The 25,429-nt window shown below is 38.7% G+C and overlaps 1 protein-coding gene across 7 annotated transcripts in view; it reads right to left on the bottom strand.

Moving 5' to 3' along the window:
• baiap2b (BAR/IMD domain containing adaptor protein 2b) overlaps positions 1 to 25,429 on the bottom strand; it is a 75,081-nt gene that overhangs the window by 3,035 nt on the left and 46,617 nt on the right. For 3 of the 7 annotated variants that reach the window (XM_044179521.1, XM_044179523.1, XM_044179524.1), the window contains 8 exons: positions 14,980 to 15,132; positions 11,190 to 11,426; positions 10,006 to 10,210; positions 8,451 to 8,652; positions 7,950 to 8,030; positions 7,323 to 7,488; positions 5,914 to 5,951; positions 2,208 to 5,040 (listed from right to left, as the gene is read on the bottom strand). In XM_044179521.1, the coding sequence (XP_044035456.1) occupies positions 5,007 to 5,040; positions 5,914 to 5,951; positions 7,323 to 7,488; positions 7,950 to 8,030; positions 8,451 to 8,652; positions 10,006 to 10,210; positions 11,190 to 11,426; positions 14,980 to 15,132 (1,116 nt within the window). In that variant the 3' untranslated portion in view covers positions 2,208 to 5,006. Of the gene's footprint in view, positions 1 to 227; positions 272 to 2,207; positions 5,041 to 5,913; positions 5,952 to 7,322; positions 7,489 to 7,949; positions 8,031 to 8,450; positions 8,653 to 10,005; positions 10,211 to 11,189; positions 11,427 to 14,979; positions 15,133 to 25,429 lie in introns of those variants that run through there. The other 4 variants (XM_044179518.1, XM_044179519.1, XM_044179520.1 and 1 more) reach the window with 2 other exon arrangements.

The following is a 25,429-nucleotide window of genomic DNA, read 5'->3' as shown; positions in this document are numbered from 1 at the left end:
GAAACATGCAACACATTCCTGAAATGTAAGAGTATTATGCCCCACCGTCAGTTGATGAGGTCAGTATGCAGTCACATCACAGTGAAAAACAGTGATGGAAATAACCCAAAAGCCACTCCACGACACCCAAAGCCAACATGACAATGAAGCAGTTTGTAGTGATAATGAAAAATTGAAAGAGGACGTGGTTGCATGAAGACCCTGAAGACCCAAGGTCACTCACTTACGATGGGTTTTGGTCACTCAAAAGCGGGCGTAATCAGGCCCTGTACTGAAAGGCAGAGACAGTCCCCATGTGTCAACATTCAGGATCGTCTCAAATAACAAGTGACATATTCTAATATGATACACACCAACGTATAATTACTATATACAATGTGGACTTACATGGCTTTACAGTGTGCAGTAGGCATATCTAATTACTGTTAGTACAAGCTGTCATCAATATTAAAAAGGAGCACTGTGTAGGATTTACGATGTAAACAAATGAGACCATGACTGAGACGACTGGGAGACTCCATTTAAAACTTCACTGTTTCCTGTCGGAGGCAGGATGTTGTCTATTGACCCCTCTACCCCTCCACTTTCCTAAATGGAAAATCCAACTTTGTGACCAGAGGTGGTAAATGAATTTGTACATTTACTCAAGTACAATTTTGAAGTGCTGGTGCTAGAATTTCACATTTTTTGCCTCAAATTTTCAGAGGGAAATATTGAACATTTTACTCCACTACATTTATCTGATGCTGGAGTTACAGGTTATTCAGTGATTCAGATTTTAGAGAAAAACTAAAGATAAAGTACCTGTTTAAATGTCTTACAGCAACATGGCATCTCCAAAATGTCTTCCGAGGAACTATTTTGAAGCCTTTCACATGTGTTTTCAGTTATTCTGGCTGATTAGATTAGATAACAGACTATCTAAAGCATTTTAGAAAGAAGAGGAGGTTGGAGCATGTAGTCCTACTGATCCAAAAGCTGAAAAACCCTAGGTATATATATTTTATGGTTTACAGGTAAACACACAAATAATTTGACATGCTTAAAAAGAACCAGTCTATACAGCACAAACTTACTTTTGATACTCGTACAGTTTACTGCTGATATTTTTTAAGTTAAAAAGGTTCAAATGCAAGATTTTTACTTTTAATTAATTTTTTCCCCATTGTATTCTTACTACTTTTTCCACAAGGATAAGAATGCTTCCTTCAACACTGACACATAAATATGCAAAATGCAGTGTTGAGGCCTGCAGAGGCTGCCAGTCAAACTCAATGACGATCTTGCTTGTTTATGGTAATTTGACTGATGTATCTAAAATTACTATGACATATTTATTGATGTTCAAATAATACACGAACACATTCATAAAAACCCAAACAGATCACGGCTCTACAAACTCAAAGAATTGTGTGTTAACATGTAAATTATGACCCAAATATATTTACTTCACAACACATGAAACAAAAATAAAACAGGCAGGCACAAAGACAGGCATATAATCCACAACACAGTGAAAAACAGACAGACACTGGAACTATAAAATGAATATGCTGTGATTAGGACACACATACACAGACACAGTTGAGTTGAAAAAGGTACCTTTGCTAGCAGCAGGAGGAGCAGGCCAGTGGGTGTATGGCATTGGCAGTTCAGGGCGAGTAGGATGCAGTGTAACTACTACTGTGCACTGAACATACACTGTACATGCAACAAGGCCGGTGGGAGGTTATGATGGGAACCGACTCAGTTCCAGAAATGTCGACATGAGAAGTGACACCAAATGTGAAAGAAGAGCCGCTGGTTAATGCGTTAAAGCAAGAGGATGATCACCATCTTGTTAACTATGTGAAAAGAACGCTCATTCTTCTGTTAGGATGTGGTGAATAAGCAAACGAAACCATTTTGGAGAAGTCCATAAAGTCTGACGAAGCATTTTATGCTGCCACAAAAGTAAGCTCAAAATTAAGAGCTTAATAAAGCTACTCTTTTAGTGAACTGCTGTAGATTACTCTAAAATAAAAGATAATTAGTTTTACAAGCTGAAAAAGAAAAACACATTTGGCCTTCGAAGACTTATTTAGAAACAAATCAAATGCCAATTTAACAAAAAAAAGAAAGAATTTCAAAGGCTGAATTCTTTCATTGTCTCTCGGGTTGTAAAGGCCTTCTGGATAAAAATAAATAAACAGAAACAACCAAAAATGTCCAGCTGAATAAATTTATTTAATACTTTTTAGAGTAGAAATTCACCATACATTTGAGGTCATCAATGTTACACTTTTTGGTGCCCCCAAAGCATGCATGTCCATAGATTCTCTGTACAGTATTTAGATGTTTTTATTCTTTTACAACAAAACCCCTGAAAATAACAGCACATCCGTTGATGTAGGAGTTATTTGGCCACAGGTGGTTGGTGTGCTATCTCTGCAACAATGGCAGTCATACCTTGGACTTATTTTAGTGGAGAAAGAAGAAACACTGGCAGCTTCCAGTCGTTTGCACTCGACTTTTGTCTCTAAATTCATCAAAACAGAGATGGAAAAAAGGAGGGTTGGCAAAACTGAGGGGGAAGACGAGTGTTAGGTAAAAAATTGAGAGGAGAGGGAGAAGAGAGCGAAGAGACAGCAGACATATGCAGCAAGGACAACATTTCTACAAAGCAAAAAAGTCAATCTTGACTAAAGTCTCCAATTAAGTCTTAAAATATTTTTCTTAAAAGAAGTGAAAACAACGCAGAATATAGCAGATCAGGAAAGTGACACTTGTTTCTAACAATTCTGAGATTTTCTAGCACCAAGTGAAAGTATCTGCCTCACTGTTTTCACTCATTTGAAGAAAAAACTATTTTAAGATTCTTTAAACACATGACGATATTAAATATTTGGTGAAGACAGACATTTTTGCAGAGTAGGAGGCATGGGGGAGGTGCACAGTTTAAATTTTCACCTATTCTCTTAGGTAAAGATAGTACTTGGATGAGATTTTTGGGAAAAAAAAAAACCTCGTAAGATTTAGAAGCCAACAATATGAGAAAGACCAAAACCTAGTGGGCTATAGTGGACATCAGATGTCGACATACGGACAGTGGTTAGTAAAGACAGGCACTAACTGGACCGACATACAGACAAACACATCAGCATCTTTATTTAGCACAGAGAGAATCGGACAAACTGTTATTTTATCTTCAAAACATGATGCTTTTTACTCACTGAGGTTTTAAAATCAAGCCTTTAATTGCAAAGACAACAGTACAAGAAGGCTGAATGAGGTTTCAACATCAAATGAACGCCTCTCCCCTTCAAGGCTGCAGAGAGGCTGTGACATAAATCTGTACCCTGGATAAATGTGGCACAATGGAAACACCGCTTTGACTCCAGTGACCCTGTCTCATTATTGAAAAACTGCCGATGCCTCATTTGAATCTCTGGATCCAGAAGTTCATCGGCATCTCTTTTATTGACAATAATTTTAAGTCGCCGTAAAAATATATTATTCACATTAGTCTTTAATTCACAGTAAGAGGCACTATAATATGTCCGAAAGTAGAAAAGATTTTAAATGGTTTCAAATGAAAAGCGATATTTCAAGATCATGTGCACCGAGCCAAACAGCAGTACCAGTTGTCTTTTCTTTCATGCATGAACGATGGTTAACCTAACTAGGGCTGCAACGATTAATACTTTTTATCAGCAATTAATTAGCTTATTATTTTTTTCAAACATTGATTATTTAGTCTGTAAAATGTAAAAATATCTCCAAATGCCAAGTGATGTCTTCTAATGTATTTTTTTTGTCCGACCAACAGTCCAAAACTCAAAGATATTTAATTTACGATTGTATAAAAAAACAGAAAAAAGCAGCAGATTCTCACATTTGAGAAGCTGGAGTCAGCGAATGTTTGTTTGGTAATTTACTAATCATCTAATAGTTTCAGCACTAAACCCAACTCACAGCCTTCCGTGTCATTCAGGGACGAGGGATAGTTGACCCCATTCAGCCTTGGCATGGTATTCACACATCACATTAGATAGTCACTGGACCCCAAGCACCTGGGTTTGTGTGTCTGAGCACATTGTCCCTCCATAAAGATGTTGGAGAACAAGTTCAAAGGCTGATACTGAAAACGTTACAGTAAGTTTTTTTTTGTTTTGTTTTTTTACACAAAATCAGAAATATAGACTATTACTTTTATAAGGTGGGTTTTTTTTAATGAATTGATCATAGATACTGTATGACAAGCACTTTTGTATGGCACATTTATGTACAGTTAACATTCCTGTCACACTGTCTCCGTTCCATAAGTTAAAACATTTACATCAGCTGTTCACTACTCGTGATACATGGCCTCTTCTCTCAGAGGAATACAAAACCTGCACACAGCATGAAAAGGTCAAATTATTGTTATAATACTGAAAGACCCAGTAAAAGTATTGATTGTAATACCGTTTTTACATTATGAAAATCCTCTTTGGGATCAACATCATTAATTTCACACCCTGATTTACATATCCTTTACATTGTCATTCTGATGGAGAGCATTGACATTTGTAAAAATCAGGTTCCTTTGGTGGGGAAATATAATCCCCGGCGATATATAAAAGAAATGTACATGCATGAAAGACAAGCAAAAGATACATTTTCCTTAGAAAATGTCCATCACATTGATTTTGAATATTTGGATGGCACAGAGTCCGTTTTGTTCTGGTTTGGCTTGGCGTGGCTCTGCACCAAGGCGTCACCAGTGGCCCGGTGTGGCTACCGGCCAGTTAGACAGCAGAGGGCAGGATTGGGGAAGAAGGGAGGGAGATCAGAGAGGGGAAATGATACAGACCCAAGCCTCTTCCTTACATTGATTGGCTCAGGGAGAGTTTATTGCTGTAAGCGGGAGGTAGGGAGGCAGGAAAGAGGGGGTAACGATGAGGGAAGGGGTTGGTTGAGGGGCAGCGAGGTGCCTGTCCTATCGCATCGTCTGGCTGAGTCTGTGCCTGTTTGTCTGTCTGTCCTCACACTGTCGAAATCAATTTGCCCTCTGTGGAACTGTGGACAAAGAGAGGCTCAGGAGAAACAGCAACAAACACAACCAGGACACACAGAGAGGCAGAAACCACATCTACCCTCCAACATGAGAAATAAACCCCATTCTCTAAAAGCTCGACTTGATCTGACCCTTAACGCCCTACGATATGATGGTTGGTTTTAATCAAATTAACTGTGAATCAGAGGTTTTGAAGCAGGGTGAGCTTTTTAAGGATGGGTGGGTGGGTGCAGTTAACAGGTGAAAGCACTACTGGAGCTGCATGGTGCATGGGGAGAAGCTGGGAGGTCAAAGCATGAGTGTTCTGATATTAATGAACAAAAAGAAAAGCTTACGTTGATTTTAAGTTAACACAGAAACCAAATTAACCAATAACATGCCTTAAAATGTAATCAATTTTTACTGTTTTTAAAAAAAGAGAAACTATTATTGCTATTGGTCCTGTGTGGGTTGAGATGGACCTCTTAACATTCATAGCCGACTACACAAAGCCAGTCTTCTACCAATATGCAATATATATGTTATCCTATCAAACAAGTGAAAACAGAACAGAATGCAAACATAAAAGAGCACAAAGAAAACAATACAAAACAACATTGTGGTGTGTTGTGTGTTTGCGGGTCTGGACTTTAGGCTATGCGCCACAAAAGGCCCCAATCCCTCAACTCTCTTGTGCGTCTTCAGCGCCCAGCCAAAGAGGACGCAATCCCTCACTGGTCGAACGTACTTGGAAGTGTTTGTGGCTGGGAAGCCAAAGTGGAAGAACATCCTCCAACAATTCTACATATTTGAATTTTGATGATATTCTGCTTGAACTGACTGAACAGATTTTTGTATCAATACAACATAAGATAACTGCAACAAGTGGTTCTTACCTTGTGGGGAAGCGGGGCTCATATTCTTCAACTCCTTGCTAAAAGACAAAAAAATAAGACACATGAGAGATTTACTATTGGAATTTATTCTGAAACAACATAATAAATACTTTTTAAAAACTGTCACTAGAAATGGGAAAATTGCAATGACCACAGCAGCCAGCAGATGGTAATAAAGACACATGGTAGAAGAGATACTGCAACATCTCAGCAATAACTCTACAAGGCTCTTCCTACAGCAACCTTAGCTGGATATCAAGACTGTATGACTACAAACCTCATTTGGAAATGTTGAAATTATTTCTTTCAATGGAAGAAAGAGAAATATAAAATGTCTTACAATGGTCATATGACTCTTTCCTCCGAATATACAGCTCTCCTTATTGCTTTTTCTGATTGTCTGGTCTGCCCAGTAAGCATTAATTTAGGTGATTTGTAGGTCAAAAGATGTTTAAATGTCTGTTAAAACAGCATTTAAATGGTTATTTTTTTGATGTGAAACTAATTGAATATTGAAATATGCTCACTAAAATGCTTTTGAATCCACAGTTTACAAAACTGTCTACAACTTTCACTTTTAAACCTAATTTAGCCCATTGTTAACCAAATGTCTAGATTTCTTCTGACCAACAAATAATCAAATCAGTGCTTACTGGGTGACCGAAGCATTTCAGACACTTTCAAGTGCACATAAGCTTGATGACAAAACCCAGTTCTCCTTAAATATCAGCAGAAATGTTTCCATTCCTAAATCCTGTGAGGCGGAAAGAACAGTTTAAGATGTTACATGACTGCTGAGCAATTAAGCATCGCCCACATGTAATGTTCCAGGTGAGACGTAGGAGGGACGCTGGGCTGATATAAGGGTTCAGTGTTGCATAAGTCTACTTCTGACTTTGCCTTTTGAAAAATGAACCCCCTTCCTCATAACCACTGCTGCCTCCTCTCTCCCTCCTCTTTCAGTCAGCTGGGCAATTATCCACTCTGGTATCAACTGATGCCTGTCAGAAGAACTTCCCTCAGAGACAGAGGCAGCCAGGCACAGAGGAAGACTTCTCCAATCTGAGCTGCGCCACATCTTACACTCGACCTTCTGTAAACAGGAACGCGTGAAGCGAAGGAGAACTGATTACTGCATTTATATAAGCTAATGTAGCAGAGCGTTCTCTGCGAGCTTTGGCGCACTGAGTACTGGTAAAGGAAGAGACAGCCTGTCAAAGCCAAGCTATTCCTGTACTGTATCTCAGGTCAGCGGCACGTAGGGAAAAGCTACCTCCAAACTTTCTGAGACAGACAAGCGCAGATCTTTGCCAGGTTTCGTGCGACGGCTTAGCTCATGTGTAACGTGTGAACTCATGTGTGGGTAGATGCCCGTGTGTGTTTGTGTGCTTGCTTTGCAGGCACCCCACCTGTGAGAAGCCTGGCACCGCCACGCTGTAGGGGCGTTGTTGTCTGCTATGCAGCGCAGCAGCGCTCTGTGCCTCCATACGGGAGTGGATGCCGTAATCAGGGACGGAGAGAGCCATGTCTTCTCTCTCTAGAAGGTTGCCTGTGCTGCTACTCTTCCCGTGGAGGCTAGAAACACACAGGTGTACAGAGAATGAGGAAATGGTAAACATGTTGTTCCTTGTGGCAGTTCCTGGGCCAATCAGGAACAAATATGTTAGCGTGTGGGTGTTTATGGGGAAGATCTACGGGGGAGCCATCAGTGGGTTGTTGTTTGTTTGTACTTTCAGGATGGGTTATTTAATTCTCAGTTTTCGTTGGAAGGTTTTACAACCCACAGGCACTCAGGCCAATCAATGTCATTATCAATATAAATATTAAAAAGTAACTAAAAAATAAAGTTTCATCAAAATCAGAGGTAAATATTCACCCCAAATAAAATAAACAATGACAAAAGCCTACAAAACAAATACATCAGTTCAGTTACACAACTTTAACCAGCCAATATAATCAGTTACACAACATTCAATTAGCATATTTAGTGAAGTAATGACTTTTATTTTTAGGACAAAAGTAAAACCAAAACATACTTGTGTACTCGAAGTTGCCTCATGGAGTTGCCGTCACCGTCAGAGATCACCCGAGTATAGGAGAAGGGAAACCAGCCACGCCTGGAAGAGATGAGGGGGCACCAGATATTAGCAACACAAAAAACCGTTGTGGTGGAGATTTGATTAAATCCGTGGGAGGGGCGAAAAAAAAAAAAAAAACACTTTGATCATCACACCCACACCTGATTTGTAAAAAATTCTAAATTGCAGACAATCAGTTTAAGGAGGCCTCTTATTTTGTGTCTACACATCTGCTTTATACATAAATAGTGGTGGCATCTGCACCAAAAACTTTACTGGTTCCTCTGCCAATGGCCTTACTTTTCACCAAATGGAACTAAAATCTGTTGAGTAGTTTTTGAGCTATGTTGAGCTATGATAAGTATCAGACAGGCAGACAAACAAAAATGAGAATGAAAACACTGTACAATCTCCGGAGAAGGCAAATAAAAACTCTTTGAATACATAAGTTGCACTCACATCCTCGTCTTCTCATTCTCTCCATAGTGCCACCCATCACGGGCCTCTGGGACCAGCAGGGTTATCACATCGCTCTCAGAGAAGCTGAGCAGGGTGCTGTTGTCACCGGCTGCATGGGAGAAGATGGCCTGGACTCGAGTTCTCCCGTTTCTCTCCAGCCCCGCTGCCATGGAGCTGGACCGGGGCAGCGTACGGGTTTCCACTGTTAGAGATAACGGGAGGAGGAAAATGCACAGCTTTCAGTCTCCATTACTCTAATAAACACAGCTGACTGGTATAAAACATGGTGTGCAACGACTGTACCTCCATAAACCAGTTAACGACACTTGGGACGTGTTGCTCTGCTAAACAGTCTACAGACATTTACTAGATGCAACCTACATCGATTTTTACTTTTTATCTCTTTCACATTTTTAATATCACATCTCCTATTCCCACTTGCTTTGGCCTGTTTCATATTAAAACTGCACAGGTTGTGTGTTTCATCCAGGCTGATGCAATCCATTAGCGCTTTCACTTTGCATTGGTTTTATCTTTGAGATGCAATAAAACTTTTAAAAGAAAAACACCACTTCCACAACAAGCTGACAAACCCACAGCCCTGACTATTGGTTGCTGAAAACAGCTGCCTGCTGCTGGAAACGAGGTTGATGAGAGCACTGAAACTGAGCCATACTGTAAACATGCCAATTAGATAAAAGTGGCTAAAAAAGATCTTTCAAGCAGCAGAGTTGGATGATAATTCTACCACTTTCATATTATAGTTTTTTGATTAATTGTTGATATAATAATACAATTAGGACTATACCATTTCTGGAGTGTCCAGTTAATAAATGCTTAGCCTTACTACAAAACTACTTTTATCAATAGGGTTGGGTACCGAACTCTGTAGTACCGACATAATTCAGTCGGTACCCTTAAAAGTACAGAGTACCAAATTTTGGTACCTGAGAGCGCAACTGGATGAGAGAGTATAGCGAGAAAGAGAGAGAGAGAGGCTACGTCACCCCTGCTGCTTGTTCAAGTCACAGGGAAAGGTGTGTGCGTAGTGAGTGTGTGGTTGAAAAGATGAGCAGTGAAGTTGTCAGTCTGGCAGTAAATGTACAGTGTAAGTCACAGTTTGTCAGTGAATGAAGGCTACAGCTTCTCAAGACCACAGCAAAGCTCCTGTGTGTTGCTTCCTAACAAAATGTATCTAAAAGCTGAAGAGGATACCGTGTTTGATAGTCTGAAAGCCCAGTCCCCCACAGCAGCTGCAGCTAACGTTAGCATGCTGCAGCCAGCAGGAACAAGTTAACTTAACCTCCATGGACGACTAAACTTTAAGTGAGGTAGTGAGGTAAAATGTTCTAAATAAATAACAAATTGAGAAGTTTGGACTTATTTTTTACAACTGAAATTACATTTTTGTTATTACAGACACACAGTTCAAATGTGAACGGTACCCAGCCCTAAATATCAAATGTTCCCAGACTTATGCTTCCTTCCAAATCCCTTGAAAGAACGGATACATTTAGAGCACAGTTGGACATTAGTGCACAGTATGTGTCCTTACTCAGTGTGGTCTTGCTCTTGGCCGGGGCGACCTTGCGCACAGGCAGGGTGTTGGAGTAGACCTCCGCTCCGTGCCGCTGGGTCTGTGGTGAGGCCTTGCCCTGGGCCACCTTGCCCTCCATCCACTGCTGGTAGTCCTCTCCTCCGTGAGCACCTCCCGTGCCGTTCATCACTGTCATCCCTCCTTCAACACCTCCCATAAGCCTCTGCGAAGATGAAATATGCATACAGGCAATTAAACCACAAACTTTTTCTTTCGTTACAAAGAAAGCTGTTATATAACATTCAGCAGCTCATTAATAATAATGAATATAGAGATGGATCTGGGTCAGGAAATGCTGATTAATGAAAAGACTACATTTGGGTATGTGTTGGTTTAAAGAAATATATGGAATGACTAGTGGGAGAGTTTCAAAGTGTATTTAATCTGGGAATATAAAACGCCACTGAATTTGCACCACAGTTTTTAATTAGAAGCTCGGGCCAAACTGAGGCAGTCTTTCATGTAAATGTTGAAGTTTATTTTTTAGTAACCAGGCCTGGAGGAGGGGGAGGAGGGGGCAGGGTGTAAAAGAGCTTCAGGACGTGAGGAATTTAAGCCTCTTCTGTGCAACAAGCTAATTAGCATGGTTCGCTAACGATTTCATTTGCATTCACAAGAATTTTCTGAGGATGCGTTGAGGGCTCCAAAGATGCAGCAGCGACATGCGGGAGCAACACCCCTCGACACATTCCAGGTCCTTATTAAGGGTCTCATTAGACAACACTTACCTGTGTTAGTGTTCGAGTACATTTGAGCTTCTATCTTTATGAGGACCAATTTGAGTTTTAGACCATGAGAGTAAAGACATTTCTGACAGTTAAGACTTAGTTTTAGGGTTTTAGCTGAGAAGCAGATTTGGGCTAGGAAATACATTATGTCATTGAATGTCCTCACAAGTATAGAAGTTTAAATGTGTGTGAAGCATTCTAGAAAAAGATTTACGGACAACGACATTTCACTGCAATATAAAGATCCACAAACAAAAACCCAGTGACCAATTGCAGTAGCCCATGAATAACACCATTCATTACAACTGCTGTTTCTATAAAAACCTATTATCATATAAAATGGCTATAAATACGGCAAAATGCATAGGTCTCAGGTGGACTAAATGATGATTTAAGGGCAGTAGAAGAACAGACCTGCTGTCCCATGCCCCCACTGGCCCTCAGGGCTGCCAGTTCTGGAGGCACTGGCAGGGGTTTAGCACCAGGGATGGGCTCAGAGATGGGCATGCCTGGATGATGAGCACCGGAAGCCATGATGCCCACTGCACCGCTCATCTGCTGGGCCAGAAACATAGCACGATCTGGCAGTTTGTTGGGCTCGGCACTCGCCTGCTGCCACACTGGGATCTTTTGGGATAAAAGCTCCTTCCCCTGGAAAAAAAATTTAAAAAAATAGAAAGGAGGAAGAGAGGGGTTGAGGCTTCAGTTTAAAAGACAGTACAGTTAGGTTACGCTGCTTTGCTGATATATCAGGCCCATTTGGACTTTATTAATACTGGATATCAAGTTTCATTCTGATCACAGCTACAAAAAAAAATACAATTTTCTGTGTGTGTTATTATTTGTTATGTTTAAACATTTTAATAATTATTTGGATTTGTATCTGCATCAAAATATTATTATGATATAGTAAATGTGTATTTTTATCCATTCAAAGAATATAGTTTGCTATTAGTTCATAAAAAAGTGAAAATGTTCACAAATGCCCCATCTCACAATGCTAATAAATCCGTTAGATCTGCACCAAATCAGTCACTCTTTCTTTGCCCAAATTTATCTGAAATGTGTTAACATGTTTTTTATTTGCTTGTTTAGCAAAATATCTCAAAAACTAACTTCTGGAGGTAATGCTGCTTTTGTAAATGTTGGATGGAATTTCCTCATAGACATCAACATGGCATCACATTATTCATATAAGCAGAAGTATTCAATAGATGACGGGAAGAAAAGATAGCTGAAAGGGAGGAACATACAGTAGATGCAGACCACAAGGGATGAGACGCGGGATAAAGTGAGAGATATGAATCCTCTTCATGAATGCACTCATTTGAGAAGCTCTCAGCAGGTGCTTGAAGTGCTGAGTTACGTTTCCTCCATACATTATACAGTAGGGCAGTTACATAAAAGATAATTCTCATTTGTTTAATTGTCAGTGAATAAATGAGGGAGTCCTGAATTCATGAATACTGGAAAGATACTGGAGGAGAATCTGCTGCTTAAACAGTTTTAACTCCACCAGGCTGGTGTGGAGGATCAACACAGTGTGGTTCCAAGGTTGTCTGGCCCTGCTGAGTCTATGTGGGTGTCAGGGTGTGGGTGGGATGATCAAATAAATGAACACATACACAAATATAAAAGTACAGCAAAAAAATAAATAAATCATACTAACAGGGTGAGCTTCGTGTTACTGGGGATTCATGCTCTGACTGAAATAGATTTTTGCTCACTTAGTTTAAGCTAACGATTTCTCTGTCACAGTAAAATTCTTGCTTTTTGTGGCCGTTAACTTTGGAATTGGGATGAATGTGTTACCCATGTATTTCTATGTGTGTGCAGCAAAGTCTTTCTCAGTGTTTCTTGCTGATGGTAGAAATGATGAGTCACTACGACTTCACTTAGCCTGTTCAAATTGCTATGATAGCGCGTAGGTGGGTTAGTGCCTTTACCAGCGTGGTGATAAAAATCGACTAGCAGACGGTGGCTCTTTTTTCCTTCATTCTAGCCTTCCCGTTCACCAACCACAACACAGGAGATCTACTCTAAACTGAGTTTGTGGGAGATTTGCCAATTTGTAAATGTACCCGGTAAGTAAAGAGCTTAGAGACCAAAATCATCAATGGTCTTCTCACAGATCATTTCCCCCAGTCCTCTATGCTAACACTTTAGCATAGACTTTGTTCAGTGACAGTAGGAGGTCAGCATTATCCAATGTACACTGTACTTACTACTGATCTTGTAGCATAATAATCATGCTGACTACGCTTGCAACACTTTAGCCACTCTAAATTTGAGGACATACCCAAAGCAACCACCTAAAAACAAATCTATGACACCCTAGAAAAGTCCCTGAACATCGAAAGTATATGTAACAACTCCCTGTTAGGCATATTCCAACACCCTAGCAACACCTTAACCATTTCACAATACCCTACCAACATTTAGAAAAACCCTGGTACATGTGTAGTCCAAGTGTTTCGCTGAGGTAGCAAGAATACTTAATTTTACACTCAAGTAGTAAAACACAGCCACCAAAACAAAAAGGTGACGTATTCCAATTGCTTGTATAATTTGACCAATAATGGAAACCCCAAAGACATTCACTTAACTATCATATATGACAACGAAAAGCATCAAATCTTCACATTGAAGAAGCTGGAACCAGAGAATGTTTGGCATTTTTTCTTGAAAAAAACTAAAGCGATTAATAACAATGAAACAAGTTCATTTCCTGTTGATCAACTAACCAATTTATCTACAAATATATTCAAGATTCAACTGTACCTCATAACAGAGTTTAAGACTTCTGCTGTTTATGCATCATCAAATCAGCAGTTTGTGTTCTGTGCTTCCTCCCTCTGTCTATCAATCACTCATTCAGACACTTTCACACCCACACACAGTGAGTCTGAACCAAGTGTTCTTGCAGAAGTAGGTCACTCTCTCTCCCGCTGCCTCCCCACTTCACCATCCTCCTCATCCACTCACCCTCCACTTCTCTATCTCTCTCACTTCACTTCACATTTCCCCAGTGTAAAGGAGTGAGAGGTGGGTGGGACATGCTTTCCTTATCAATTTCTGGGATAATATAAAATTCCTGACAAGTGATCTCCTGGCTGCACTGATGCATGTGAGAAGCCAGGACACAATAGCAGAAAACCTTTTCCTGAATGAAATGGCCAAATAAATATAGATTATAAGAGTGTTTGGGAAAGAAAGACAGGAAGAAAGCAACATGCCTGCTCATGTATTAGTTTTAAATGTTTGTGATGTATTTGTGCATATGTACAACACACATTGGCACATTTCTATTTGCAGTGAGTTTTTTGCTTTATATAAAGATAACTGTCATATCGTATGAGTTTTGCTGTGAACCAGGGTTTGTCACCCTGGTGCGTGATGATATCACTCCTCACAGAAGTCGATGTAGGACGTCACAGCCTCTGTAAACTTATCCAGAGTGGTGGTGGCAGCCCTGAAAACCCCAGTCTGTACGGTCCAAGCACAACCAGAGATCCTCCATAGCTTCACTGGTCCTTAATTTCTGCCTGTACGCAGGAATCAGGTGGACCATGACACGGTCAGAGTGTCCTAGTGCGGTGCAGGGGGACGGCGTTTGAACTATTATGTCTGTACATTGCACATATTCCTTATACGTCATACTGTGAAACATTCCTTGGTCAATATTTGGCACATTCCTGCACAAACTGTACAGCTTTTCCATTTTATATTTATACTTCTTGACTTTTATAGTACTTGTTTTTTTTAATTTTCTCTTACTATGTTTATTTTTAATAAAGAAGAACTGTATAGACCCCTAATTGTCAGAGCTTAAATAAAACGAGGTGATTTCCAAGGATCTCACCTAGAAAGCAATGACTTGATGATTTGCAGGTTAAAAGACGCTTAGAGGTTCAAACTGGGCTAAATATGGCGTTTAATATATAAATGTACACAACAAAATATATCATGGAAATGCTGTTGAAACAATGTTTATATATACCTTAAATGTCTTTTTTCAACCAAATTTAACCAGTTGTCATCTACTGGAGACATCTTTAAACATGGAAATCACCAAATCATTGATTTCAAATCAGCACTGTGTACTGTGTGGGTGGTTAGCAGAGCTATAGATGCCATCTTGCCATGATATCACCAACAGATGAACAAGTACAGCAAGGTGTTGGCAGAGGCCATTCCTTCTCACCTTGCCGTGGTAGGCACTGCTGTTCTTGGCTACAGCACACTGACGGTCCACCAGGAAGCAGTACCTCCTCCTCTCCTCGGAGAGAGCGTTCTTGTAGCCCTCAGCGATGTAGTTATCCAGCTCGCCCTGCTTATTGCTGATGGCCTCTACATACTGGAGAGAGGAAGGAAAAATTGAAAAACAAATTTAAAATCGAGGAGAACGGAATTTGTTTGTGGCTCTCAAAGAATTGAAAAATGGCATTTAAACAACGACATCCTATAAATTATGTCCTGATTACTCTGGATAACCTAGAGACCTGTGAGCACCACAAACAAAAATCCATTGTGTAAATTGGGTGAATCAACCCTTTAACAATTGAAGCTTTAAATGACTTTGGCAGATAATGGACAGCATTGTGATGGATTTTCATGAACGGACTAAACCAGGCTTCATACATCACAATCATGACATATAAAAAGCAGACAGATTGTTCTTTTATGTAGCACTTTGAAAATCTAATTGCCGTGCATTTGAAAAATGTCACAGCACATCAGACCTGAAAACCATGAATTAGAACAACAGAAGTCAAGCTCTACAGACTGATCATGCATGTGTCTGTTATGTGATAATAGTGATTGGTGTTGTGTATTTCATGAATATCTTGATTATCTAAATTAAAGAACTCACTCACCCTTGTGCTGTATCTGGCTTTTAAACCTATTCACCCTCTACTCCAACAACTCAGCCCACAGTCATTTTCATGCTTGTACTGAGGTACAGGACATCATCTCTCCACCAAACAATTGGAACCACTCGTCAACATCTAGCATCACCTTGACACGCACAAAGGCAGAATGTGGTGAACCCAACTTTATCCTCAGGTTCACTTATGTAACCGAAAGCATTTGAAGATTCCCACAGTGCCGAATAATGTGAGACAGCATTCTCCAAGTGCCAGACAGCGCTGAGCTCAAGTATGAGGTGTTAATGACCGTGGCTGGGTCGTTTGCTGAGAAAGTCAACAGCCTACGCACTGTCATACGTGACTGGCTAATCGAACAAACACCAGTTCTGCTAAAGGCTAAAGTCTAGATGGAAAAAAATAACTTACCTAATGCTGTGCTATAATCACCATCACATATTAAGCATCACCAGACGTGCTAATTAGGCAATTGATTAAGCTAATTCATGCATTCATTAGTACATATTTCAGCTTCAACAGCATACTTATCTAAACAAAAAAATTTAATATATTAAAAAGGGCCAATCTGGAATTTTCTAACTATATAAATCTGAGATATTTTCACAAACATAACGGAGATAAAATTTAAACATTGTTTTTGGCAATTGATCATTTAAAATGTAGACCTGTTTTACTGCTGTGTTTACACATGTTTCAAATAAAAACAAATCTTTAAAAAACAGCCTAACTAAAAAATATAAATATTAATGTAGATTATGATTTTTTCACTGTTCATTCTTCTTTTTAAAGACCAGTCAGTCCATTTGGGAGTGATGAAGGTTGCATTCCTGTGTTTTGAATCTTGGTTACAGGTCTATCCTTTTGTTTAAATTCAGATCCCAGATGGCTAATTCAAATGTGAAACTGGTGCTGTACATGCTAATGCGTAGATGTGGGAACACAAAAATATCAGAGTTTTCAAAGGGTGTAATTTTGGTCTTATGTAACATAATGCATAGAGAACAAGATTGACACAGTCAGGGTCAGGCGTTCAGTAATCTGTAGAGGGCTTAATATTATTCACTCTTGCAGAGACGGTTCCAGAGCCGTCCACCAGAGTGAGATGTTTTCAGGGAGACGACACCCTTCCACTGATCGACTGTTGCGTCTCTGTAATGACCCTAATAGCCCAGGATTGACAGGGAAGATGAGATGACGGCTGCAGATACCCAGCAATTAATCTCATTCTTTCACCCTTCTATACAGACTGATTACAGGGTGAAGGAATTTAAAGTGACAGAAAGTGAAAAAATAGAGAGCCTCATCAGTATTAAATACAAGGTGGAGCAGTCATAAAAAGTACTGATTTCCAAATAATAACTATTACTTAACTGTGACATAGCTAACTCAGGGAAAATGAAAATAAGTGCCAGGATATTTAGGCTATTTGAAAGTCAGAATCAGACAAATTAATTAGTGAATGACACCCGAATTGTTCTACCTTCTATCTGACGCTTTATTTACTAAACGCAGTGTTAATTTACTCCTGTGTAGAGGAGAAAAGAGTTTACCTGGAGAGGTAAACTCTTTTCTCTTTCAAAATTTAACCAAGTTCAACAACCTTTTTAGTTGTTTTTCTTCAAACAAGTCTTAATTTATTTTTCAGGAGAAGGTATTCACATTTTTAGGCTGAACTTAACTTTTAAGAGATAAAATTATTGAATATATATCAATTATATTACAGTATTGTAATTAAAGAGGAAAATGTGTACAAAAATAACTGATTTTTGTTGATATATGGTAGTTCCCTTTGATGATCATAAATTGGAGGTCCATAGTTTATCAATCTTTTAATTTATCATTGTAATTAATCAGCTGAGACATTCCTTTATATGTGTTTCAGGGGAAATGAGACTTAAGACTAAATTGGTTTTCAGTTTTGACCCATGATTTGGGGAATATTCATAATTACCTCATTACAGTTTCCCTGTACTCTCTTCTATAGTATATGGTCTCTGTCACAAGTAGGTTTCACTGGTGGGAAACACAGTTGATCTACTGATGTGCCACATGGAGGAGTCACAGTGTCACACTTCAAATCTTTAAAATCTGTCGTCTCTTATTCTCAAGTGTTTGACCCTTACACGTTTCAGGTGGGAGCGTCAAATCAAAATGCAACCAGAACAAAAGTGAAGTGATCATATTCATGTGGATGATTTTCTTTATCAGGAAAAAACTATTTCTAAGAACTAAACAAGATCCTTCATGTGGGCGCACAATGGCTGAACATGCACCGATCACCCACAGGGAAACATTAAATGGTGACAAGCCAAAGTGGCAGCAGCAGAGGAAGATTAAGGCCACTTATGAATCATACGAACGGTGGAGGTGGAGAGGCTTTCAGGTAGCCTACAGAAGACACAACAAGCGACCATGTTGATCAGATTCAGACCTACATACTGAGGTCAGGGGGGACAGCGAGGCAGCGGTCAATCACCAGAGACTGACTGACAGGCTGAGAGATGGGAGGGGGGATAAACTGCCAGAGGATTCAGATTGTGTGCAGTTATGAGTGTGTTTTACAAATACTCTGTGTAAACTAAACAGAAAATCACAAAAGAGTCATAAGGAGGAAGTTAAAAAGGTGGTTTACCCTGGAGTTCATGTATGTGTGCTTTGCTTTGTTAACCTGTCTGCTAAATTCCTCTTGATTATACGACCTTCCTGGAACGCCCTGTGATCTCTGACGAGGAAACAAAAAATACATATAGGGGTACAACTAGAAAGCAGAAGCTGTGTCTTTCGCCCCAAGCCTAAAGTCTTCCTCACCAGATACAGTATCTGTTCACAGAAAGTAAGGTAAAAAGTTATAATTTACAGTAAGGTCATAAGCTGAGACCTAAAAAATAGTTATTTTTTCATCAGGTCAATCATTTCATCTTTGAAAAATGTGCTATTTTTGGTAACAAAAATTGTTTCCTTCTACTCACTGAACACTGAATTATGATGTAATGTTTCCTCTATTACATCTGAGTTTTTAGGTAAAGTGCAACTCATGAATATTGTCAGTATCAAATCAATTAATCTACTAAGTGTTTTTGATTAATTGTCAAGTCTACAAAATAACAACTGCTAAATAATTTCAAGCTTCAAGTTTCCAGAGTTCAAGATGGCAACTTCAAATATTTCGTTGTCTGACCAACTGTCCAAAACCCAAATATATTCAATATACAATCAGAGATTCAATATAAAACAGAGAGGAAAAAAAAACAGCTAATCTTTACATTTGAGAAGCTGGAAACAGAACTTATTTGGCATTTTTTCTTATATAAATGACTAAATATTAATTTGACAATTTTCTGTCAAAAAATTAATTGATTGTTTCAGCACTAAATGTATAGTATACCAAAGATTACAAATGTGTGATGCTGATCTTAATAGTTATCGTCAAAATAATTTAACCAACTATGGTAGTCTGCACAAGACATGCCTCAGTTTTCCACCAACCTGAATCAATTGTAAGTTGATTAACACTGCAGAAAAACTAGTCAGAAAGAAGACAATAAAAAGTAAAGATACTGTAAATGGTTGAAACAACCAGTTTCTGTCACGGCAAGTAGTACAAATGCAAACTTGGCCAAAACTACTAAAAATATCATTTAACAATACCATAAATTCATCCCATCTATCAAAGGGTATGAAGGGGTACTTAGACCCATCTGATAGTGCTGTGGAGTACGTCAGGGAAGTGGTTCCCAACCTTTTTTGTCTAACTTATAGAGGGGTCCTGTATCAAATCCTAGCTTTAAAACCTTTATTATTTCAGTTGATTTTGTGCTATTTGTATTTAATCAAATCACTACAAACTATGTGTAGTCTGCTGTGTGCTCTGTACTTTATAGGTACTTAAAGAATAATGGGAGTCAGTATTTTTTACCTCAGGTCTATCATACAGTATACATCCTATAATAGTCATAAATACAGTTTAATTTTGTTCTTATGTATGTGTACGAGCAAGAAAATCAAAGTATATAGGACGTGAAATGTTTTAGTGCTATAAGCTGGGCACAGCACAGTTTTATAACAGATCCCTGGAGAACGCCACTACTTTGATATACATTAAAGTACATTCATCCACCACAGCTGAGTACCTTCTCCATTATTTAAGTAGTTTTAATACATCAGGCCCACTGTATGCGGTGTACACATGTTGCGATCGCTCTCAGATACGGAGCCCTAATTAGATTCCAACTGGCCTTTCATGCCACCGCCAATCAACTGCTCTTCAGCTGAAGCTCCCTCTTTACACAAAATATAAATCTGGCCAAAAGCTGCTCCTGGTTTCTGCTGACAGTGAGCACAATCAGCATTTAAGATGTGTGCTGGGAGGGCGAGTGTGTGCTTGTGTGTTCAGTATTTATTGATGTATTTCACATTAAATATGGTCTGAACCATTGGTGCAAAAACTCTGGCTGCAGGGCCTCTGCTGAGTATGAAACATGTCAGCGAATGTGGTTGAAAAGTGGACTGTAACAGACTGATTAGTAATTATACTTAAACATTATGACATAAGATGTTTTCTTTAAACCAAATCAACCTCACCAGAGTGATATTAAACACTGTGTGCCGGTTTGAAAATTCTTTCATGTATGCTTGGTGCACAGCTAAAAGAATACCTGCACTGCTCAAATTAATTTCGACTTTTTTGATTTTCCTCATCTCAAACTGACAAACCTCTTCTCACTGAGACAAAGGAAAACAGAACTGCCAAAAGGCTGAAAGTAATAACAGATAATTGTGTTAACTGGCTCCGAAGCTCCCTGTCATCTTTAAAAAATGGATCTCAGGATTGAATGGATTTTGGTGTTTCTGGCCTGATGCCATTCATAATTTCTACACAGAAAGTTTAAATGTGATTGATATGAAGCCTACACTGCATGAGGCACAACCTGGGGCTAAGATCATAGTCACCCATAAACTCATTTGACAACATCTGCATAAAACTGACTTATTAACAGAAAGAGAACCAGATCATTTGATATAGAAATGTATTTGATGCATGCTGATTACACATAAGAACACACAAAAAGGGGGAGCTGATGAATCATGGCTAAGCTGGGTACAAGTTTACTTCCTGTTTTCAGTTATTCAGTGCGGCTCATTTCTCTCCTCCAGCAGATTGTTGAAGGAAACTGTGTTTAGTGCATAGTCAATTTATAACCTAGATGTGTTTATTTTCATCAAAGCAACCATAAAATTTGCATTTCCTAGATGTGTTTAATTTTAATTTTAAAAAAGCACTGAATTTATGATCAGAAAGCAACTCACGAACATTGGTGGGAACCAAGGTCGTTTTGTTGGGTAGAGCCTGGGAAGTTGCTGATTAACACTGTTATCACAGGGGAGAGACAGTGAAAGTCCTTTTGCCAGGAATTTTATCTGTGTGTCCTGGACCCCTGCGGATCCTCCTGCTCCGCAGGAGTCTAGGATAAAGTTCAGACAGACAGGTGTGTCACTTAGCAACAGCCATACTTGCCAACCCTCCCAATTTTCCCAAAAGACTCCCGTTTTTAATTGCCATCTTCCAGTTTCCTCCCAAGGTTACAATTCTCCCTTATTTCTCAAAATTTATGACACATTTTCACACCTTTGCCTTTTCGTTATGACAACCTGTTTCTGGCACTGTACAGCATGTATAAGTCCTATGACTCTAAAAGTCTACTGTTTCCACCTGGACAACAATACCGCTACACCAAATGTTGTTTCCTGGCATGCGCGTGACGTGGAAGAGTGAAAACACCTCTCCCTCTTCAGTGAGTGAGAGACGAACAAAGAAATGAAGAGTACTAAGAGAAAGAAATACTCAAGCAAATTTCAGACGTCCTAGGAACGAACAATTCTTACGGAACGGATCAGGGACAAAAAAATTAATGAATGAAAACTGATGAATATTAGTTTTTTGGTGGTATTATTATTATTATTATTATTATTATTATTATTATGTATTCTTTCCTGATAAAAGTATTTAACATAAAAAAGCAGTGTACTTATTATTTAGTTATTTTTATTCTTTAAAAAAAGTTACCAGAATGCAGAAAACAAAGTCTCTGAAACTCACATTTCTATGGGGGAGGACCCCCAGACCCTCAGCCCCCACGCTTTGGTTTCAAAATCCTCCGTATTTTTGAGATCTCAAGGTTGGCAAGTATGGCAATGGCACATGACCCATGCCTCTAAAATCTTACCCATCAGAAAGTTTCCAGTGTAATAGCGCCTCCTAGCGGGTAAAAGTGTAATGGCATACGGTTCTGCCTTTAATTCATAACCAATCAGAGACTTTCAGTGACTTCCGTGTTTTGATCATTGACCAACCAGAAACATCCCATCAGGAGTGGCTTAGTATGAATGGTTTAAAAATTTAAGCCGGGAGAAACTTAAAGAGTTTCCCCTCGGGGATCAATGAAGTATTTCTGATTCTGATATGTTGTTGTCCTGCATTCTGTATCGAGACCCTTCGTATTCCAGATTTGTATTGTACTTTCTGCAATCCAAAAAATAAATTACTTTGAGATACAGAACGACGAAACTCTCTGTCTGGTTCCTACGAATCTGATAGTGGTTATTTATTTAAAGTTATTGATGGTACTACCCTACTACCACATAACCCGACTCATCAGTTCAAGGGTCACAGGCATGAATCATAATCAGGGCTGCAACTAATGATTTTCAATACTGATTAATCTCCATTATGTACTGTTTACCTTTTTATAGAGTAAACAATTATTCGGTAGTGATTGAGGACAGTGGAAGGACGATGTCTTGTTGCTTGAATGGCTTGTTTTTTGTCCAAAACACAGTCCAAAAGCCAAAGCTATTCCATTAACAATGATATAAAAACAGAAAAAAAAAGCAGAAAATCCTCACATTTGAGAAGCTAGAACCAGAATATGTTTACAGATTTAAGCTTGATAAATGGCTTCAACTGGTGGTTACCAGCCTATACTCTGGCTTTAGATGATGCTAATGTAAAAGAAGTCAAACCCCTTTTCCACCAATCATGCTTCAGTAGCAGTGTACGAGGAGATTTATCAGACTGTATATTGTGCTCAGGCAGCAGCTCAGTGCTTTATGGCCCCTGAGGGACACTGTTGTAAACGGGTGACTTCCCATCACCTATAGTTTTAATATTAACATCAATCATGAGCAGGAGGCGATTACTTTAAACTGTGGTGTTTTTTTCCCTTGCAGCTCCAAAAGGACAGTGGAAGGATGCATGAAGTGAGGAGGACACCTTTACTGGAGTATACGGCCTCATTGTGTAGAAGCAAGTGAGCCAACACACATCCACAAGGGCAAGTTTTCAGGCTTTGCACAAACATACTGTCTGCCATAAGTACCCAGACAAATATATACGCCATATTGTATGTTCAAAAAGGCAAGTCTGTCCTTTTATGTTTGGCTGTGAGCTTCACGGTGCAGGCCGCTGGTGTCTCCTGTTCCTGCCAAGACCTGGTTCGCATGAGGGCCCATATGACAGCACAGCAAGAATCTGGCTACCTAAACACACTGTCTCCCTCCTACTTAGGAGATCCACACCACACGGTAACACGCACACGTTTGTTTCACTATCCCAGTGGGGGACAGTCATTGACATTATGCTTTCCCTAACTTTAACCATCACAACTAAATGCCTAGGTGCAGTTGGCACCTGCCATCAGTGTGTGAATGTGATATGTAGTTGAAGCGCTTTGAGTAGTCAGAAAAAGACCATTTACCATTACTACAATTTTCACTATGACTGTCTCATACAAAAAAAAAAATATATATGCATCAAAATTATTTGAAAGATGCTACAATCACAAAACTTTTATAAACGGTGGCTGTAATATGAGTCTGGATCAATATCTGCATCAAAGTAATAAACACTGCAGGACTATTTCACATATTTCTCATTAACTATGTGAAATCTTTTTTATATATATATATTTTTTTTTTTAATGTCTGCATCTGCACCAAAAAATAGTGAGGTCAGTAGTGAGGTGCTCAATTTTGGACATTCAGTTCATCTCAAGAGATGGAACAACAGGCGCAGGGGGGAAAGGCCTGGTATCTTCGCTGAGACCGGGTCTTTCACACCCGATAAGCCATTAAAGCCCAGAGGAAGTGCAGGACTTTGGGGCTGAATGTTCCTGTGTTGTTGTTCCTTACAGCTCCATGTATTGATTTTTGTAACAACTGGCCCGGCCACCTCTTTCACACTCCACCAACCATCCATCGAAGCAATACTAACAATTACACAATAATTACCTCCCCTGCTGCTCCTACAGAGCAGTGTAGGGCGACTGCCTCAGCCTCTGAAGCGCTGCACAATTAGCCCTTAACCTCTGACACCATGTTTTATCTGCACTGCCATAACGAGTTAAAACCATACAGTCTGCTACAGTATTGGTTTAGCTTAGTCTCATTCTCTTTCAGGCTTTTTCGTTTTGTTAATCTTATTTCATCACATTTTGATAAATGTATAGCAAGCATACAGCATAAGGATATACTGTATATATATATATATATATATATATATATATATATATATATATATATATATATATATATATATATATATATATATATATATATATATATATATATATATATATATATATATATATATATATATATATATATATATATATATATATATATATATATATATATATATATATATATATATATATATATATATATATATATATATATATATATATATATATATATATATATATATATATATATATATATATATATATATATATATATATATATATATATATATATATATATATATATATATATATACACACACACACAAAACTCCTCATCACTGTTTCCTTTGTTGCACTCATCTCCCTTTCAGCCTCTCATTGTGCTGAGAAGCAGCTGATTGGACAGACAGCACATCACAGCTGCAGCTAACAGCAGCACCTCCTGTGCAGGTTGTGTAAGAGGGCACGCCCACCATGTGTCGCCACAACACCTACAGATGGGGGCAAAGAGACTCGCACTGTCTCCTCACGCCTCCGCTCAAGCAGTTACCTGAACATGAGGGAAATATGCCTCACTCAACCCATTCACCTGCCCTAGATATCATAAACAAATATTATATAATACTGATAAAGTGCAGCAACTAATGAAATAGATGTAAATTATGAAAGTTATGGGAGTACTTTGGCAGAGTTACAAAGTGAAACTTTGATTAAACACTGTTTTTAATATATTCTCATGTTCTTTTGTTGTGTTATTTCGTTCTACAGAATAGCTTTTTATCTATTTAAAAACCATGTTTAAAAAGGGACAGTTCACCCCAAAATCAAAAACACATTTTTCCTCTTACCTGCAGAGCTGTTTATCCATCTAGATTGTTTTGGTGTGAGTTGCAGAGTTTTGGAGATATCGGCCGTAGAGGTGTCTGCCTTTTTTGAATATGATTTACTTTAAGTGTTTCTTTATAGTGTTTTTTTATATTCTCCATTTTATTTTTATGAAAGTTTTTCAAGGATCTTTTAAAATATATATCTTATATCCAAATTTAGTAACATCCCTCACCTGACCATTTCAGCACATTGTTAGGTATAAAACCACATGACTATATGATTTATTTGTGAATACTCCATTAATTTAATTGTGATTAGCTGTTGTTGTGTTTTTTTTGACAACTCTCCTATTTCAATGTACTTTGCAAGTGTTGTTTGATGGCCTTGATGAAGGCCACAGACTGAAAAATGCAACTTT

The sequence above is a fragment of the Siniperca chuatsi genome, linkage group LG20 (assembly GCF_020085105.1).
Source record: "Siniperca chuatsi isolate FFG_IHB_CAS linkage group LG20, ASM2008510v1, whole genome shotgun sequence".
Classification (NCBI taxonomy): Eukaryota; Metazoa; Chordata; class Actinopteri; order Centrarchiformes; family Sinipercidae; genus Siniperca; species Siniperca chuatsi.
Note: the sequence above shows the minus strand (reverse complement) of the source record. Positions and strands in the feature narration are given on the sequence as shown.